At 49.1% G+C, this 20,870-nt stretch overlaps 2 protein-coding genes across 2 annotated transcripts in view; one reads left to right on the top strand and one right to left on the bottom strand.

Moving 5' to 3' along the window:
* The window catches only part of KCNMB1 (potassium calcium-activated channel subfamily M regulatory beta subunit 1), a 35,165-nt gene extending 17,383 nt beyond the window's left edge, over positions 1–17,782 (top strand). Inside the window, exon 4 of the mRNA XM_063811668.1 lies at positions 17,597–17,782. Coding sequence (XP_063667738.1) covers positions 17,597–17,767 — 171 coding nt within the window. The 3' untranslated portion in view covers positions 17,768–17,782. The remainder of the gene's footprint in view (positions 1–17,596) is intronic.
* KCNIP1 (potassium voltage-gated channel interacting protein 1) overlaps positions 1–19,052 on the bottom strand; it is a 383,467-nt gene extending 364,415 nt beyond the window's left edge. Inside the window, exon 1 of the mRNA XM_003950671.5 lies at positions 18,952–19,052. Within this exon, the coding sequence (XP_003950720.2) occupies positions 18,952–19,039 (88 nt within the window). The 5' untranslated portion in view covers positions 19,040–19,052. The remainder of the gene's footprint in view (positions 1–18,951) is intronic.
* Between the last annotated feature and the right edge of the window lie 1,818 nt (positions 19,053–20,870).

The raw sequence follows: 20,870 nt of genomic DNA, 5'->3' as shown, positions 1-20,870 counted from the left end.
CTCTTCCGTCTGCCTGTTTCTGAGTTATATCCTCTGCAATCAACATGTAATAGTAAGTAAAGTGTCAATAGTAAGTAAAATGTTCTTTTGAGTTCTGTGGATCACTCTAGTAAATTATTATATCCTATCTGGAGGTGTAGGGGAGGTTGTAGGAATGTTCTGTCAGTCAGGTAGAAGTGTGGATAGCCAGGACACCCTATTGGTGGCTGGCATTTGAATGGGGACAGTCTTGTGGGACTGAGTTCTTAACCTGTGAGGTCTGAGCTAACTCTGGGTAGTTAGTGTCAGAATTGAATTAAATTGTAGGACACCCAGTTGGTGTCCAAACTAGTTGGTATCAGTAGGGGGGAAGAAAACACTCTTACGTGGTGTCAGAAGTATTGTCGGGGAGAACACAGTCACACTCTTTCTACAATAGTTCTCTTCAATGACAACCTGCAGCAACACCTCTTTGGATGAATAACTCACTATAGCAAGATGGAGCCACTTCCATTTGGGCATATATTTAGCTGATCACTTGCTGTGCAAGAATGTATCATTCCTAACGGTAATAAGGGCTAGCATTTGTTGAACACCTACCTGAATGCCAGGATCTTTCCAGGCACAGCTCATTGAACAGTAACAACATCCTTTGAGGTTATTATTAGTATCTCCATTTCACCAATGAGCCAATGGAGGCGCAAGGAAAAGATTTAACTTGCCCCAAGGCAGAAGTTAGCAAATAGCAGAGCTGGAATTCAAATCTAGGTGGTATTGCTCCAGAAAACACTCTAACCACTGGGAATCCTGTTCTTGTCTTTACCCCATATCAAAAGTGGAAAATGCCAAGCAGGTCAAGGTCAACTATTGAGAGCTTGTTAGATGCTTCCAGATACCTTTCCATCACAGAGCCCAGGCTCTCAATTGACTCCCTGGGGTCACACCTCTGAAGTCTCAATAGATGTGGGGGTGATGGCCAAGCAGAAGGATCTGAAAATGTCCCACAAAGGTTCTGCTGTGGGCACTGCCAAGACAGACAGGACCACGAGGCCAGCTGGCACCTGCCTAAATCTATGCTTTCCAGCCCATAGCTCATCACACGCCCAACTGGAACCCAGGCACACCATGGTTGCAGCGATCCTTGAACTGGTCACTATGCAAAAGCAGAACAGAAGGGAGACTGGTACACCGGCACAGCTCCTTCTCAGCAAATGCACCCTCCTCTCATTCATCTCTACTTTCTTTCACAAGTGTTCCCAAACCATGGGTTTAATCACGCGCTCTAGAATCTGTCCAGGAGTTGACAGCATGCTTGCTTACATATTGCCTTAGAGTCCTCTTTTACTATCGTTAACTAAACTTAGGCCATGTCATACCTTCTTGGCACCTAACTAAATTTTCTGTGGCTCCACTGGTCATGATCCCTCATTCCCCTCTGTTGTTTCTTTCCAACCCTTCTGAATTGAAATCCCCTCAGCCACAAGCCAGAACCCCGCTGGTTTGAAGCAGTCTGAGCTGTGGGAGGAGATCCTGACCTCACAGAAGCCTCTCAGCCATGCTGGGCCATTGCACCCAGGTCTCAGGTCTCCCTCCTTGAGGGACCGATGGGAGCAAAAACAACACCCAAAAGAGAAGTAGATATTGTTAGCTCTTCCATCAGATCATTCGCCCCAAGCAGCCTCAGCCACCATTTATTTTCACTCTCTCAGGACTTGTTTGAAAGGCCTTTTTCTCATGCTTACAATTTTGGTGGGTAAGATACAGCTGAGTATGGCATTATCCTTATGGCCCTAAATGATGTTTTTGTATTTGTCTTTGAGAGGGAGCCTGCAGGGAGAAAAGCTCAGGAAAACAAGAGTTTGAATCTGCCTTGTTTATGACTTTGGGCAGTTTATTTAATCTTCCTGAATCTCAGTTTCCTCAATTGGAAAGTGAGCCTCACTGTGTTTGTTTTACAGGGTGCATTGTATCATCAATCATGAATGTGAAGTACTCAGCACAGTGCATAAAAGATGCTTCACAAATGTCTGTTCTCTCTTCAAGTAAGTGTGTCTCCTTCAACCGATAATTCAGATTCTTTTCGATTTGGGCTCAGAGAACTACCTCCTACCGTCTTTTTCTTACTAGCAACTTCCCGCCTCTCTTGCTTGAGGGCCTGATTGATGACTGCCTCACCTCCCTCTCTCTCTCCCCTCTCGCTTCATTTCTAGGGGTACCCTGACTTAACAATTTTGGCCACAAACAGACTGCCTATCTTTGCTTTGAACTTCCCTGACTCTACTTGTATAAACTTAATTCCTGGGGAAAAAGGGTCCTACCCACAGAGGCCGTATTTCTGCCTCACTGAACCATTCCAACGGTTGAAGGACTAGCTTCCCTGAAAGTCCACTTCATGGGAGAATCATGACCCGTGATAATAATAGGCCTGGCCAGAATAATCCTTCCAGTGCGAGGTAGGCCAACCTCTTGGCCCAGAAATCAGGCTTAATTGGGAATTAAATTGCTTTCCCATGCCAACTGCAAGATGCCTATATCCACAGCTAATTTATCAAGGTGATGCCTTATCTCAAGGAAGCCCATGGGAATAGAGTGGCTGCATCAGCCAAAGTGCAAACTTGGTCCTGATGAGAAGAGTTTTCTTTAAAGTACAGCTTGAACCCTTTGAGATTCTCATTTGGGGTTCAGTGCATTTAATGGCTTCTTCCCCCTTGCCAGGCTCTGTGCCAGGGCCTGGAGGTATGGATACCAGCGGGACAGGCACCGCATTGGAGCAGCTTCCAGGGCTAGTGGCAGAAAAAGAACCGTGCAAGCAAAGTTTCCAAAGCTGTAGCACTTTACTTAGTTGTCCAGGGATGAGCAGCTTATGGAGGTAGAGAATATCATGAATAGAGTCACGGTTAAGAAATTGATTTCTATATTTAGCACTGATACTAACAGTTCATGATCAAGGGTGTGTGGCACTCTTCGCCAAGCCCTTTACACACATACATTCCATTCTCTGGGCAACTGTAGGAAACAAATACACCAGGATTTTCATTATCCCCATTTTACTGATGAAGAATCTGAGTCTTAGAAAGTAAGTACCTTGCCTAATGTTACTACTTCCCAACTAATAGGCAGTGGGACTGGAACTTGAAATAAGGTAATTTCATGCAGAATTTATGCCTTTAAATACTATACTACACTGCTCCTTTATTTCCCCAGCTTTTTATTTTGAAAATATCCAACTACAATGCAAATTGTAAGCATGCCTCCCCTTCATCTAGGTTCACCAATGATGATCAGTATTTTATCATATTTGGATTTTCTCTCTGACTCTGTCTCTCTCTGTGCACATGCGAATTTGTGTTTCTGAACCATTTGAGAGTTAGGCTGAGGAGCATAGAACAGAAGGCTGGTTTGGAAACATGTGGGGACCAGTTTGGCTGGAGGAGAATGTGTGTGTGGGTTTGGTCACGGGGACACAGGACTAGGGAGTGGGCTGAGGTCTGAGACTGTGGGGTTAGGGCTGGGAGTGCCAAATCTGGTAGTTTGGGGTGTATTGCCACATGGCATGAACAGCCAGTGATATGCCAGTGAAAGCAGAACTTTCATTCGTTCCCATACTGAGAACTGTATGATTGAAGATGTGTATTTAGTGAATGATATGTTTGTGGTTTCTGATTAAATATGGATGCTTATTGAAGACAATTCAGAAAATGCAGAGAAGCATCAAGAAGAACATTAGGCCGGGCACGGTGGCTCACAACAGTAATGCCAGCACTTTGGGAGGCTGAGGCGGGCGGATCACAAGGTCAGGAGATGGAGACCATCCTGGAAAACATTGTGAAACGCTGTCTCTACTAAAAATACAAAAATTAGCTGGCTGTGGTGGCCGGCACCTGTAGTCCCAGCTTCTTGGGAGGCTGAGGCACAAGAATCACTTGAACCCAGGAAGCAGAGGTTGCAGTGAGCTGAGATTGTGCCACTGCACTCCAGCCTGGTGACAGAGTGAGACTCTGTCTCAATAAAACAAACAAACAAACAAAAAAAAAACAAAACAAACAAAAAAAAACTTTAAAAACTCACCTTTAATCTAAGCTAAAACCTAAACTAATGTTTCAGTGTATTTCTTCTCTATTTTACTTTTCCATACACATCTATTCCCACAGACTGGAACTGCATTCAGCATACAGTTTTTTTTCTCCTGGCTTCCTACTTGATACGATATCAATAGCATTTCTCTAGGTTGTTAATTAGTTCCTAAAATAATTTTTCAACAGTTTAATATTGTTCCATCAGACAGATGAACCAAAATTTATTTAATGCACAATTTTTTCCATTGACACTTACATTGCCTCCAGTTTTTCACTATTATAAATAATGCAATAATACCATAATGAATACCTCTAAATAAAAGTCTGTATGCACAGCTGTGATGATTTGCTTAGAATAGATTTCTAGAAGTAGGGCTTCTGGGTCAATGGGTTGGATGGGCCATCTCTTTGGAATGGTGTGGAGGAGTCAGAAAGGGAAGAAATGGGAAGAAACGCAGTCTGCAGGCTGCTGCAGCAAAGCGGGTGAGAGGTTAGAAAGGTTCAGATTTCAGGAACGGTTCTGAGAGTGGAAAGGGAGTGACAGATGGAAAGAACAAGGCTCGACACTGGGACATGTAAAGAGAAAGAGTAAAATCAGGAGAGAGAGGTCTCCTTTGGTTTTACAAGGATTGAGTAGGGGCTATAGAAAGACATTCAACTGGAAGGGTCTAGTGGTCCTTCCTCCCATCCTCCATCAATCCATCCATTTGTTAGGCCCCTACTCTATGCCAGGTCTTGTGCTGGGTGCTGCACATTCTTTCTTTCTTTCTTTTTTTTTTTTTTTTTGAGACGGAGTTTTGCTCTTGTTGCCCAGGCTGGAGTGCAGTGGTGTGATTGTGGCTCACTGCAACCTCCACCTTCTGGTTCAAGCGATTCTCCTGCCTCAGCCTCCCAAGTAGCTGGGATTACAGGCATGTGCCACCATGCCCAGCTAATTTTGTATTTTTAGTAGAGACAGGGTTTCGCTGTGGTCAGAATGGTCTCGAGCTCCTGACCTCAAGGGATCCGCCTGCCTCAGCCTCCCAAAGTGTTGGGATTATAGGCGTGAGCCACTGTGCCAGACTGCACGTTCTTAAATAACTAAAATGTAGCCCCTGCCCTCCCAACAAGTTCACAGTCCAGCCAAGGAGTCACCTGCAGGCCTGGAGCTTAAGAAAAGAGCCAAGGCAAGAGAGAGAGACTTGGGAGTCTCCCCCAGAGGTGAGGCCATGAAGGGGAGAGTGCAGAGATGAAGGGAGAAGGCGAGGGGTCTTGCTTGGGCTTAGTCTATGAGTCATCGACTGTGTGGCAATGAAGAGCCATCTGCCGCGTGGCCACCACTTCCAGGAGGGGCCAGGCTACCCTCCATCCCTGTGCCCCCAGCTACCAGCCAGAGGAGGCTCCGTTTTGAGGGTATCTTATTCAAGGGTGTTCCTTGCTCTGGCCTCAGTTTCCCCACTCTTACACTGAGGACATTTGGAGGAGTCTCACGCTGGTCACTGTGCCATGTGGCCTTGACTTCCAGTCACATACTGGCCACCTTCAGGCTCTCAGAAGCTCCCTTGGCCAGACTGAAATTCCCAGATATAATGAACATGGAGGAGCCTGTGCCTGCTGTCTTTTTACCTCATGTGCCCTGTGAGACAGGCCAGCAGGCACAGCAGATGCTCAAAGGTAGTGCCAGAGCTTGCTTGTCCATGGGGCTTTGTGGTTCCAGCCAGCTTCTCCCTTCCAGGGTGGTGTCCTCAGGGGGCTCTGACCCAGGGTGCAGTGACTGCCACGACATCCAGGTCTGAGGCCTCCTCCACCTCCTCTGTTGAGCCCCCGGTGGACTCTATACAAAGACAAGGTTTTACTGCCCCTTCTTATTTTTTCATCAGTAGGAGAGTGTGGGCTGGGAGTGGGGCAGGAGTGCACAGGAGATTGTAAAGGTTCTGGACATGAAGAGCTTGCTCAATGAATACAGTGTGAGCTCTCCTGTCTCATCTCCCTAGAATAAAACTCGTTGTCACTGATACTTGCATCCCGGGTAGGGAAAGGAAAGGCAAAGAGTATGTTGAAAACATCTCTCACTCTTTTCTGGCCCACGTGGGTGATTTCAGTCACTCAGCCATTTCCCAAGACATGGGAGGTCCCTGGTTTGCCTAGGATGCAATGAGGGAGATTTAAGCTCAGCCCTGATAAACAGCAAAGCCAAATAAAAGCAAAACCACCCATCATTTGTTGAATCCTTAATTTGACACAAGCCCTACACTAAACACTTTTAAGTGCGTTACTTTAATAAACCTGTGGTATTGGCATTATTGCACACATTTTACAGAAAAGGAGGCTAGGCTCGAAGGAGTGACTCCCTTGGACTTCCCAAGGTCACACAATTTGGTGGTAATGGATTCGGCATCCAGTGAACTCCAAAATCATGTTTCCAGAAAGTCCTGGATCCTCAAGGGCTGGAGGGGAACACAGCCATGGAAGCCAGCTGCGTCTGCAGCCCCCAGATGCCTTCGCTGGTGACTGCTCACTTCATGCCCTCCCAGAGGAGCCCCTTGGCTGAATGGAGCAGAGCACACTGGAAACCATCGCCATCCTTTCCCAGCGGCAGGTTCCCCTCTCTCCATGGCAAGAACAAATCAAAGATGAACCAAATGGCCCGCCAGCTCCAGAACTGAAGAGGGCCGTTCTTAGGATGGTAGCCTGAGAAGCCAGATTACTATCTTAATTAACCCCTCATGTCCTGGATGCAGGAACATGGGCGGCCTTGCTAAGGAGGAAGTGTGGATGGACAGACGGACGTGGAAATGGTGGATACAGAACTGGAGCCTTTAAAGGGCATGCAGTGCCGAGCCTGTAGGGAATGGAAAGAGGAGGAAGCCCAGATTCAAGGCCAGCTCTGCGTCTGGCTTGCTGGGTGGCCTTCCCCAGGCCTCAGGTTCCTCATCTGCCAGCTCGACCTCTCAACTCCCAATGAGGGCCTACCATGTGGTAGGCCCTGCACCAGGTGCTGGGGAAGTAGTCAAGGCCAGGCAAAATTCCCTGCCCTCACAGAGCTCGACTCTTAGTGGATGAGCTGGATCACAAACAAATGAATAACGGAGATGTTGGCCAAAGCGTATAGAGTTTCAGCTATGGAGAATGAACAAGCTCTAGAGTAATGCACAGCAAGGAGACTGTAGTTCATAAGACTGCACTGTATACTTGAAATTTGCTAAGAGAGTAGTTCTCACCATACACAGAAAGGTAACTATGAAAAGAGATGGATATGTTCATTAGCTTGACTGTGATAATCAGGCCATTATCTATGTGTGTATCAAGACATCACACTGTATACCTTAAACATAGACATTTTCCATTAAAACATTTAAAATCACCAAGCAAACACATGTGTAATATTGTTGCAGGAGCAGTAAGGGCTGTGCAGAAAAGCAAGGCAGCATTAGGCAATGTGTTGGGGGAGATGAGGAGGGACAGCAACCGCAGGAGGGGATTTGAATGAATTGAGGGAGAGAGCCTGGGGGTATTTGGTGGAAAGAGTCCAAGGAGAAGGACAGAAATGCAGAGGATGGATCATGCAAAGTCACAGGCCACTGAGAGGAGTCTGCATTTAATTCTAAATGTGTCAAGAAACCACTGGAGACAGTTTCCAGTAAGGGGATTATAATCGTATATGATTCATTTTTTATTTTAAAAATATGGGAATGGTCTATCAATGGATAAAAAGCAAACTGTAGTATCCATACAATGGAATATTGTTCAAACTTAAAAAGGAAGGGAATTCTGACACAGGCTGTTACAGGAATGAACCTTAAAGACATAACACTAAGTGAGGGCCAGGTATGGCAGCCTGGAATCCCAGCACTTTGGGAGGCCAAGGTGGGCCAATCACTTGAGCCTGGGAGTTTGAGACCAGGTTGGGCAACATGGAGAAACCTCATCTCTATAAAAAATAAAAAAAAATTAGTTGGGTGCGGTGGTGGCGCACGCCTGTAGTCTCAGCTACTCTGGAGGCTGAGGTGGGAGGATTGCTTGAGCCCAGGAGGTAGAAGCTGCAGTGCGCTGTGATGACAGCACTGCACTCGAGCTTGGATGACAGAGTGAGACCCTATCTCAAAAAAAAAAAAAAAAAGATATTACACTAAGTGAAATAAGCCAGACACAAATACTGTTCATGACTCACTTATATGAGGAACCTAGAACAGTCAAGTTAATAGAGACAGAAAGTACAGTGGTGGCTGCCAGGGCCTGAGGGTAGACAGAAATGGGGAAGTGTTTAATGGGTGCAGTGCAGAGTTTCAGTTTTGCGAGAAGAAAAATGTTCTGGAGATGGTTGGTGGTGATGGTTGCACAGCATGTGAATGTACTTAAAGCCACAAATGTGCACTTAAAAATGGTTAAAATAGTAAATTTAATGTTATATATGTTTGTCACAGTTAAAAATATAGGAAAGGATGCTATGCAAAGAATGGTCTATGGGGCTATATTAGTCTGCTTGGGCTGCCATAATCGAATGCCACAGACTGGGTAGTTAAATAACGAACATCTATTGTCCCACAGTTCTGGACACTGAAAGTCCAAGATTAAGGTTCGGGCAGGGTTGGTGTCTGATGAAGTTTCTTTTCCTGGCTTGTAGTTGGCCATCTTGCCCTCACATGGCTTTTCCTCTGTGTGTGTGTACTCCTGGTCTCTTCCCCTTCTTACAAGGACACCAGTCATGTTGGATTAGGATCCCAACCTTATGACCTCATTTAACCTTAATCTCCTGCATCAAGGCCCTATCATCAAATACAGCCACCTTGGGGGTTAGGGCTTTGACATATATATTTAAGGGGACACAATTCAGTCCATGACAGAAGTGACGGTGCTGAGAGGTTTGACCAGGCGTGTTCAAAGGAACATTAGTGTTTGCACATGACCTTTTAAACCACAGTGCTGTATCTGTGATGTTGGCAAGTTATTCAGCCTCTCAAAGCCCCTGGTTTGGAATAAAAACAACTCACAGAGACAGGGCTGGACTGAATATAGGAATCCTTGTAAAGCCCCCAGAAAATAGGTAGCACTCAACAGAGGATGGCAATGGCCCTTCCCCTCATGTTTCCTGTTGCGTTTGAAATGACAGCCACTGTTTCTGAGCTTGTGAGGCCTGGGCAGAGTTAATCAGCACAGGGATGTTGTGGATCATTCTGCAATCCAATATGCTTCATGGCTTAGAGACATCCCAGGCTCCGGGTGATAGCCGGCTCCAAGCTGAGGTTTGCAGATACCGAGCAGCAAGCCTGGGCTCGGCCCAGCCTGCCAAGCACAGATGGTTTGAAAAATGTCATCCAAACTGGCCCACAGTTAATCAAAAGATTACAGAAAGAAAATTAGGCTAACCCCAGCCTCTCAGATACAAGCCCCAGAATCACACCTCCCTACCTGATTCCTGCCCAATTCTCTGCCTCAGCTTCCAACTGACCTCATTCCAGCAATAAATGAAAATTGGCCAGACTAGAAATACAACAGGAAATCTTGCTGGGTGGTGTTTCCTTTTTTCTCCCCTCCCTGTAGTCTTGGCTGTCGGGCCTGCTCCCCATATGTTTTGTTGTTTGACAGTGAAAGGTGACCTATGGGTAATGGTTTAGGGGATGGATCGGGGGGCTTGAGTCTCAGAGGGCATTCTCCTCAATTGCACTTCCTCAGTCAGAATGGAGGCCCTGAAATCTTGATTTCTAAAACAACAGTGTGTGTTGCCTCTTGGCCAAACTGGGAAGGAATCTGTTTTGTCTTCATTGCCTTCTTACCCTGGATCTGATTTTCAGAAATGGAAAAAGTGTACTGGGGATGGGCTGGGGAGGGAAGTAAAACCCAGGGCTTGGGGCCAGACCGCCTAGGCTTCCAGTTGTGGCTATGCTTCATGCTGGCTGTGTGACTCCAAGCAGGCCGGTCCCCCGTCTGAAGCTCGCTCTTTATATCTGTAAGTGGGGTTAATTAGAGCACTCCACCTCCTAGGTTTCTCATATGCACTAAATAAAATATTGGGCATGGAGTGCTCAGGTAATGCTGGGCACATGGCAGGTGCCACCATAGGTGCTGCAATTTTGTTTAATCTTTAAATTCCAAAGCTGAAAGAGGCCTTTGAAATCAGCAGCTCCTTCATTTTAGAGATGAAGAAACTGAAGCCCAGAGAAAAAAGCCATTTACTTAGTGCAATGGGCTGAATATTTGTGCCTCCCGTCCCCCAAATTCACATGTTGAAATCCCACTCCTGAGGTGATGGTATTTGAAGGTGGGGCCTTTGGGAGGTGATGAGGTCATGAAGGCGGAGCCTCTTGAATGGGGTGTGTCTATAAGAAGAGGCCAGAGAGCTAGCTTACTCTCTTTCCTCCACGTCAGAATACAGCAGGAGATGCTGTCTGTAAGCCAGGAAGAGTCCCCACGAGAAATCCACAGTGCTAGCATCCTGATCTCAGACTTCCAGCTTCCAGAACTGTGAGAAATACATTTCTGTTGTTGATAAGCCACCGTGTCTTTGTATGGTAGCTTAGGCCATCAAGTTGATAAGCAGCCTGATGGCTAAGACAGCAAGCAATTGTGAGGATTTGGACTCAAACCCAGGTCTGGCTCCAAAGCGGGTGTTCTTCTAAGAACACAAAATGGAATCTCAGTGACTTCAGCCAGAGGGGACCAAGGTTAGCTTTGTGTTCATGGTCCTCCTACCCTCATCCTAACAGAGAAGGAAGGCTTTCTTCTGCCCCTAGACTGAAGACCTGTGAGCAGTACAGAGAGGGTGGTCAGTGGTGATAGTAAATGACTTCCCATGAGTCTTTTTCAGGAGTCCTGGCTTTTCTTTCCTCCAGCTGGCCTGGGAGGCCTATGCAATTTCCTCATTTCCACATCCTCTCCCCCAAAGCTCCTCTCCCCTGCTGCCTGCCTTTCAGTGGGGTCCCTCCTCCTGCACTTCTGGGTGGGGTGCAGGTGGACAACGGGGAAGAACCGCCGCCTCACCTGAGCACCTGGCCAGCTGTGATGCATAGGCAGTGTGGGCCTGCACCCAGGGGCAGTCCCCCAGCAGAGCATGAGAGTGGAATGGGGGCAGGAACAGGCCTTTGGTCTTGTTTGCACTGACCCTTGTCTCATCCAGGTCGTTCTGGCTGGTCACTGCTGTCAAACTCCAGCACAGGAATTCAGACAAGGGAGATAGGGAGTGGTAGGCTCCAGAGCAAGCCTGACTAAGACCAGACCTCAAAAAGGGAACTCCAGCCACATGGCCTGATATTGCTCGGCAGGGAAAGCATTTAGTCGTTATTTATTCAACCTTCCTTCCTCGGCTGCAGGTGCTTGAGGCACTCACTCTAGGTGATTCCCACGTGGTGAACGCTTTCACAGGGCTCCCATTCTCATGGGAATGGATGACCAATAAACCCATAAACAACTAAATAAAAAGGATCATTTCCATTGTTGGCACATTTTTAATTATAGAACTTGTCATCAAGAGTGACTGGGGGCAGGGGGGATAATTTTGGAACAGCAGCACATCTGGATAGGAGCTGGGAAGAGGACTTGACCCACAGAGGCTCAGCCTTGTTTCTCTTGGCTACAAATCCAAGGTCATATCATAGAAAAGAAGGGTGGGGAACTTGACTTTTACTGAGCAGCTTTTATGAGCCAGGTCCTGTGCCTGTCACATGTCCCATCTCATTCCATCTCCAGTAGCCACATGAGATGGAAATTACTGGCCCATTTACGGAAGGACACAGACTCAAGATGGGGAATGGCTTGCCCAAGGCTGTCCTGTTGGCGCATGGCAGGGTTGGAGCCCAGGTCCCTCTGGGTCCAGAGTTTTCCCGCCCTGCATCCTGCTTCCTTCCACAGTGACTTCACATCGCCACTTCCACCCTTGGGAAGCAAAGGCTTTCAGGGATTTGGGACCTGGGTCTGGTGAGAGAGATGGCCCAGGGGAGATTCTGTAACCCTAAGAAGACTGGGGAAGATGAGGGTCCCTGTGGCATGGCAAAGGAGGCCCTGGACTTAGAAGGCTGATGAAGACCTGACTAGATCCACTCCTCCCAGGGCTGTGGTGTGGCAGCCTGTACTCTCCTGCCAGCCAGAGGGCCCCGTTTCCAGCTACTTTTAATTTGGAGCAAACTAGCCGCTCCCCTGTGGTCCTGAAGTTAATAGGATGTCTGTGCAGCAGTGCCAGGATAAATGGCCCTGAACAAATTACTCCTGCATGGTAACAGGGTTATCTAGGAGAAAGACCCGGAGGCTCCAGAGGGGCAGGTGATCCCTCCTTCTTCTCTGCCTTCTACTGTGGGACTATGGAGACCCTAGTGAGCTGAGCACCTGGACAACCCAAATGGGTCAGGGAATGCTGGGCCTGCTGCAGAGGGGCAAGGGTGGTGAGGCCAGTAGCCTGGGATGAAGGCTACTGGACATCAGGAGGGCCAAGGTGAACACATGCCCCTCCTGGCAGGCTCTAGCTTGGGGCTGGAGAGGTAGGCAGGGACCCAGAAGCCCTGGATAATCAAACTTTCTTCCTGTGACAAAGCACTGGCACTCAGAGGTTCCAGGGTTGCAGAGAGTGAGTGGGGCTGTTGTAACATGACCAGAGTGCTTGCTCAGCCCCTCACTGCCAGGACAGTGAGCGAGCCAGGACTCGGATGGTGGGGACTCTCTTTCCCCAGCAAGGGGCAGCATTGAAGCTTAGCTTTTCATGGGACAGGTGGCATTCTCCTCTTGGTAGAGGGATGATAATATCTCACAGGTCTCAAAGTCCCCAGTGTGAAGGCCTCTGCTTTCCCAGACAATTCCAGTAAACAGCTGCAACACCTCAATTCCAGCCTGCCTAGTGTCCAAAACTTTGTGTATTTTCCCACACCCAAGACCACTTCTCACACTTGGCCTGTAAGAAGGGAGAGCCATGGGGGAGTGGCCCTCATGGGACAGAGCCTACTCAGTGTCTGGCAGGTGCTTTGGGCCTGCACACCTGCCTGAGGGGTGATAGGGATACTGAGAGAGCAGGGGTATGGCTGTCCTGCTGACCTTGGCCTCTGGAGTGTTCCCTTTCCCCATAACCCAGGTGATGACACTTTATGGAATTTGTCACAACCCTTTGCATGACAGGTGGCTGCTCTGATGAGACCCAGCAGGGAAAAACCCACCAAGAGAATTAGTGGGACGCTGGGGGACTCTCTGCTGGTGGCAAGGTGGGGAGTAGTGCAGGCAGGCGTGACTTCTCCAGCCCTAGGAGTGCAGAGGAATGTACCTTGTCTTGGCCCCAGCAAGACCTGGGTTCTAATCCCAGCTCTGCCACTCACCAGGGGAGCCACCACACTTAGCTAAACCCCAGTTTCCTTACCTGCTGAAATGGTGATTGCAATCCCTACCTCCAGGATCAAGACTACAAAGAGGCAAGGAAGGTGCCTAGGGCACAAAATGTAAGCGGGGGCGGGTGCCCTGCAAGAGCAGACTTGGGATTTGCCTGTGAGCTGATATCTCTTACTCATATCATCATTACATTAAAAAACAGTCTTGTGCCATTGATATTATTATTATCTCCAATTAAAAGTGGGGAGCCTTGGCTTGGGGTGGTGTTCAAATGACACAACTTCACACAGCTGGTAAGAGGCAGAGTTGGTACTCCAGCCTGGCCTGCTTGAAGGCAGAGTCCATGCCCGGGTCCAAGGTCAGTCTCTTGAGGATCTTGAACAGCAGTGGGAGGAGGCAAGAGGAACAGTGTGTCACTGATGGGGCAGCTGAGGTTTTGCCTCGAAAAAAGAGGAACAGCCTGGGCCTGGGCGGGAGGGGAGAGTTACGGCTCCAGGGCCTTGTCCTTGAGACAGATCTCATCTTCCCACACCCCTTTTCCCCACCCCCGCAGCCTCATGGGTGGCCTGGAGGACACTAGAAGCTCTCCTGGATTGGATTCCTCCCTTCTGCTCACTTTGGCTCTGTCATCTGTGCCTGGGGTAACATTTGTTCCCAGTGCAGAAGGAGATGAGTTTAAACCTCCCCAGCCAGAATGGAGCCTGCACAACTTCTGGCTCCTGCCAGCAGCCCCCAGAAAGTCTGTGAGGCGGGTGGTGGGGAGCTGACTGTGCAGAAAGAGGAAGAGGCAGGTTCCCCAGACCCCTGATTTCACCAAGCATCCGAACCAGGAGCTGGGCTTCTCCTAGGTTAAACAGCAGGCGAGGACCTGGCTCTGGGAGTCAGGCTTTTAACTCCTAATAAGGAATCAGGTGAGGGAGATGGCTCTGGGTAGGCCCTTAAGAAAACAAGTTGAGCAGAGGGGAAGCAGTGGTCTAAAGTCATCCAGTGGCTGGACGTGGTGGCTCATGCCTGTAATCCCAGCACTTTGGGAGGCCAAGGCAGGAGGGTCTCTTGAGCCAGGAGTTTGACATCAACCTGGGCAACATAGCGAGACCCTGTCTCTACAAACAGTCAAAATTAGCTGGTTGTGGTGGTGCACATGTGTGGTCTCAGCTATTTAGGAGGCTGAGGTGGGAGGATTGCTTGAGCCCAGAAAGTCGAGGCTGCAGTGAGCTGTGATTGCATCACTGCACTCAGCCTGGGGAACAGAATGAGACCCTGCCTCAAAATAAATAAATAAATAAAGTCATGCAGTAACTGACAAGGCCATAGGCTTTCATAAAGTGATCATGAGATGTTGCTCTTAGAATCTGTGCCTGGTGCTGAGAAAACAAGTAATGAGTGAGAGGGAGTCCCAGCCCGGAGGGGCTCTCAACCATGAGAGTATCCACTAATAACAGAAGTCATATCCATCAACACTACTGAGCACCTAATAGGCAGGGAGCTTTATCTGCACAATCTCATTCAACCCCATAAGAAGGGTATTGTAATTCCATTTTATAGATGAGGAAACTAAATGTCAGGGAGGTGAGGGACCCAGTCCGAGGCTTCCGAGCCACAGTGCAGGGTCCGGGGATGTCTCAGTCTAGAAACCAACTGTGCTCCTCACTGCATTCGTGGTTTGCAATTTTTTTTTTTTTTAATGCCAAAGAGATTCTTTAAATGTGGGAGAAATCCAGTAAATAAAACAAATAAAAATAGAGCCAGAGGGGTGGGAGTGGGGATGCCAGAAGCCTGCCCACCCAGCCTTTCCTTCTGGGAAAAATCTTAATGCCCTTCCCTAGACACTACGCAAGCTCAGACCCAGCCTGAATGTTTTATGTGGCTGGAGGCTCACGCAGGCTGGAGGCTGGAGGCTGCAGACTCAGCTTGCTGCAGCTAAACAGAGTTCAGAGGGCATTTGCTGAGCACCTGTGGGACAGGTGTTGCATAGTGCTTCCTAGAAAGCTCCTGTACCAGGGGTCATCTCAGGCTGATGGCTGGTGTCTGTGCTGTGCAGTGCTGTTTCATTCGTTTAACACGGTAACACACATACTCCATTCTGGGCCCCATGCTAGTAGCTCTGGCCACAGTGGTGAGCAAAAAAATGCACATGGTCTTGCCATCATGGAGCTGAAGTCTAGTGGGGAAGAGAGCCTTTAGCAAACATGTTCCTAAAGGGAACGCAGACCACAAATTATGATCAGGGATAGGAAGGAAAGTTCAAGGTTGATGAGATATGTGAGCAGGTGGACATGAGCAGTTTATCTCTGCAATAAGCGCTGATGAGAAATCTGGGCTAGCTGGCATCTTAGACAAATGGCAAGAAGGATTTCTGGCATGGCAGGAGGTGGCCAAGGGTTAGGAACAGGCAGGACAGGGAGGGTGATCCTGGACCCTCCTTGTCCCCCAGGTATTTGCAAGGCTGGTAAGAAACAGTAAATTGCCGTATCCCCAGCAGGTACCTGGTCCAACACATTCTTTACATTCCTCAGTTCTGCAAGGGACAAAGAAAAATCCCTCTCCTGAGGGTTGGATTACTGCAAATCTAGAACTCAGTGCAATGAATAATGAATAAGTGAAATCAAATTAAAATCAGAAATCATTAAGCAATCATAATGTATCCACGTAGGGTTGAATCTAAATCCACCTAGGGGAGGTGTAAACATTAGAAAGCCATTTTCTGGACTCTTTGCAGGCCTTTCTCAGCTACCCTGCTCCCAGCCTGGCCCTGCTCCCATGTTCCTCACTATTTAACAAATATTTAGCAAACACCTGGATTGGGTAGAACACCAGTCACCTAGCACGTGCCTGGCGCAGAGTCGGGGCTGTGTAAACACTTGGTCCTCTCTGCGGAGCTGAAGCAAAGAACACAGATACGGTTAAGACACAATCCTGCCCTGGTGCCTGCCATGGGCTGCCTCTCTGAGCCCTGGCCACAGGAAAGGCTGTACTGAAGCAGTTCACAGGAAGGCCAGGTCCCCACGGAGTCCCTTCTGTGTCACATGGATCTTAGTTTCTGGGATTCTGAGCAGAGAGAGGGAGGCATCCTGACTCTCCAGCTGGTTCCTTGCAGAGGCCAACACTCTGATGTTGCTCCCTCTGGCAGCTTCGGCTTCCTCCCACCTTCTCAGCCCTGCCTCTCCTCATCTCAGCTTAGATGTCACTTTTTGGAGGCACTCCTTAGTCTGCCCCAGACATCTCTTCTCTATGCCTGTTGACCCCCATGATTCCCCCATCTGAGCACTCAGCGTGACATCCAGGGAGTATCTGCATGTGAGGTCTGGGTACCAATCAGACTGTAGGTGGGGACAAGTCCTCTTGATGGAGGGCTTGTGTCTTATTCATTCACATGTCTGTTGTCTTGCAATAAGCATGGCACAGAGTAGGTGCTCAATAAACAAACTCTGAGCAAATGAACACAGGCAAATATGCAGAAGAAAATATCTTCCTGATCATTTATTCAAGTGGCCATCTACTCTCACTCTGTTTCTGTCCCTGTCTCTGTTTCTCTCTCAAATACACACACACACAGAGTTCTTTGCACATGCTCTCTCCTTTGCCAGCTCGCTTTTTCAGTCACCCCTCTTGCTGCATAATGGTCTTCTGTGATCTCATTTCCCCTTTTGGTGCTGCTTGGGGAGTACAGACTCACCTGCAGGAGTGAGTCAGGAGCAATTGAGGAGCTCTGACCCTGGTCCTGCCAGGGGAATGGGTCGGGGTCCCTCTCCGCAGACACATGTTCATCTCAGCCCTGACCCCACCCTCACAACTGGTCATGGCAACACACTCCACAAAGGGATCCCATGGCTAGGTGCCCTTGGATCTTTGCACCAGTGCTAGGAGGTAGACAGGACGGAGGTAATGGACTCGTTCTACAGATGAAGAAACTGAGGCTCAGAGAGGCTGTGACTTGCCCAGGTAGCAGAATCAGATTGAGACCTAGGTTTCCTTAGACTAAAGCTCTTTCTGCTGCACTTGTGGGAAACCCCCATGATCCCCCCATCTCAGCACTCAGTGTGGCATCCAGGGAGCATTTGTGTGTGGGGTCTTGGTCGCCACCAGACTGCAGGTGGGGACAAGCCCTCCATGAGAGGCTGCAATGGGTTGCTGCCCCACACCCATTACCCTCTTAGGTCCTGCTATCTGTAATGTGGAAAGAAAACCTTCCAGTTGTCTCTGAGGATTGAATGGGGAGACTTTGTGAAATTTCCTAACCCCTTTGCTTTCTCCTTCTCCAGGAGGTAAAGCCACTGAGAGCAACCACAGCTACACCCATTAACCTCCTGTTTACCCCACTTCTGGCCTCCAGTAATTCTGCCAGGCAGCCTGGCCCTCCACACTGGGGGCTCAGCCCACCTGGGTATCTTGGAAGAGCAGCACCCCACTTCAGAAGGATGGTAGGGAAATAACAGGAAGGTCAGAACATCCCAAGGAAGGAGATAAACAGAATCCCATCATTCCCACCACCCACACATGCCACACAACGTACACTGGGCCAGACCCGCTGGGCGGCGGGCACCTGAGCCGTGTCATGAGATCTGGCTGCATATAGCCTTTCTCTGCTCTCATTGTTATTTTGTAAAATCCCTTCAAAGGTTTGTGGGCTCCTTCCCTGAATATTCTGCCTGCTGCTTCCAGTGCCTCTCCCCCCAGCCCCCAAAGACTCTTCCTGAAAGACAGCATGAATATTTAAAGACATTTTTTCAGCCAGTGGAACCACATCACGCTGCTGCTCTCCCTTGACATCATCTCCACAAAGTTGGCCAGACCCCTCTGAGGGCCTCACCTTCCCTGGTGCCAAGTGTAAAATGGGGTTTAAGACACAGGACTGGGCCCTGAGGAGTTAGCCTTCTTTCTGCCTCCCGGCTGTGGGCCCATCTGGGGCTGCAGCCCTAATTCTGGTCCATAGCCACACTTTCTGATCTGCCCAGACAGTTACTCCTGCAAACCACCTGCCACCCTAGTTCCTGGAGAAGCAGAAAAGACAGGCATGGACATAGGCATGAAATGTGGAGGGACAGGGATCCAAGAAAGCAGAACGATGAATGAAGCCCCAGAAGCACGAGACCCTGGAACCCTATGAGAGGAGGCTCTTGGCACTTGAGGTGCAGAGCTGATCCGGTTTCTGAAGCCACCAGGGCAAAGCAGATGCCGGCCCATCACCACCTCCCACTGACCCCCTCAAGCGTCTCTGTTCTGCAGAATTACTCACAACCCACTGCATCAAATCTCTCTTTTATCAACAAAATACAACCTTCCATGGATAACTTCTTGAAACTCCAGTCACGCTAAGCCACTTCCAATGCTCTGGAAAGGGTTCTATCCCTCTGCCCGCCCATAACGTATCAGCCACACACCACCAACTCCATTTCCAAAGTTCCAGGCAATTACAGCCAGCTGAGTTCCCTGGCTGGGTGCCCGCCTACTCAGAGCCAGGACCCAGGTTGTCAGCAACCTCGAATCCCAGCCACCAATTTCCCCAGCCTTTTCCAAGACTGGGTGCACCAGAATGGTCACGCTCACCACACCGAGGCAATGCGACCAGCCAGGCCATATCAAGACAGAAAGCAAGGGTCAAGGCCAGTTTCCATACCTTTGCTGAGGGTCCCAGTGATGAGCTTAAAGATGGTCTGGGCAAATTTCACGAACCCAAGCTTGCATCTTTTGGAGCAGCCGCTCATGGTGGCGGAGGGGAGCCAGGCTCTGCTGTCAGCACCCAGAAGGGACAGTGCCCACCTTGTGCACCCCAGGAACTTGGAGCCTGCCTGGGTGAATGAACCCTGAGTGACGGATGCACCCCTGAAGCCAGGCTCCGGGAACAGCACAGCTGCCTCTGCAGCGAGTCTGGCTTCTGCATCCAGAGAGCCTGCAGGGCAAACTCTCCCTCCCTCTCTCCACCCACTCCTGCTGTCCACTTAAGTCCTCACCACGGGAGGACCTCAGGATGCCAGGGCCGGGACAGCACTGCCGGGGCACAAGGTACTCCAAGGGAACCGAGGAGGAGAGTGAAGCTGAGCAGAGCAGGGAGGGAGGAGCTGGAGCTCTCCCAGGCTTTGCTGACTGTCTTTCTTACATGGCAGTGGTAATGTAGCAATTAATACTCAAGTCAGAAGGGAGGGGACTGCTACGCAGAAAACACTTAGCCCCACAGCCTCCCACACTCGCTCTCCCACTCTTTCCTTCCTGGTTAATCTGATAGATCAATTCTCTGTGCCTTGATCAGGATCTGGAAGAACTCCCCGCAGAGCAGGAAGCAGCTGTCGGCACTCAGCAGAAAGTTTGTAGGCAGCCTCAGAGTGGCCTGGTTTGCATCTCGGAGAAGCTGGGCTGAGTGCTGAGCCTCCGGGGAGCTGGCCTGTGAACATCGGACAGACAGACAGAGCCCTCGCAGCCTGTCCAGTAACCTTGGCACCAACAGCAGGTGCTGTCTGCCTTCCTGACTTGGAAAGGACAATGCCCCTGACCACCTCCTGCTCCAGGCATCCCCGACTCAGACTACTGAATTCCAGCCTCCACCCCTGCGGAGCAGGCACGAGTCTGTGCTCTCTCACCGGGATAGGAGAGGAGTGCAATTAGGGCTTTTCTTGACTGAGATAGTATTCCTCAGAAATGTCATAAAGGAATGACCGAGATTCATATAATTAGAATACAATGCAGTACTCTTAACAGTGAAACTGCAAGGCATTATGCAAATGTGAAGTCCAGCTATTGCTCCATAAAAAACCTGGCTGCCATTCAGTACCATAGGCTGCGTGAGTTGGAAGGGACCCTGGTGGCAGGGACATCTCGTCCCACCCTCTTCACCAGGTGTGAACCTCCCCCAAAACAACCCTGCTTTGCTTTCCTCAGAAAGTCCTTGTGGGCCCTGGCCATGGGTACATCTGGGAATGCAGTGTGGCTACTTGTGAATAGCAGATATGAAACACCTTCATCTGAATAAGGCTATGCCTTGGAAAGTCTCTTCTTCTGCCTCGACTGTCTCCCTTTGATCTGCTTCTCTGGGATGTTCAAGAGGAATCCGTTGCTTAAGAGACAGAGAATGGAGACTGCCAGTTGACAAAATGCCAGATAAGCCAGAACTCACGTATCAGGTGTGATTTTTACCCCATGTTCTGGGAGTCAATGTGGAAGTGAATCTTGAAGAAAGAAACTTCAGCCTTCAGAGTGCTCATCAACAAATTTCAGCTCTGAAAAGAGGCCTGGGAGACAGTCTGCAAACTCAGAGCCTTCTCAAAACCCCGAAGCCCTCAAGCCTTGCCAGCATGGTAGGAGTCAGAGCATATATAACAGAAGTAGCTCTAGCAGGAAATACCCCATTGTGCTAGATGTCTTAGGGCTTAAAATTGCCGTGTTATTCACTCTCTGTCTTAAGAGTTGAAGGTCCCAGTTAAAAGGCACATGGTGGCCGGGCACGGTGGCTCACACCTGTAATCCCAGCACTTTGGGAGGCTGAGGTGGGTGGATCACAAGGTCAGGAGATCAAGACCATCCTGGCTAACATGGTAAAACCCC

This window comes from Pan troglodytes, chromosome 4, assembly GCF_028858775.2.
Source record: "Pan troglodytes isolate AG18354 chromosome 4, NHGRI_mPanTro3-v2.0_pri, whole genome shotgun sequence".
Taxonomy (NCBI): domain Eukaryota; kingdom Metazoa; phylum Chordata; class Mammalia; order Primates; family Hominidae; genus Pan; species Pan troglodytes.
Note: the sequence above shows the minus strand (reverse complement) of the source record. Positions and strands in the feature narration are given on the sequence as shown.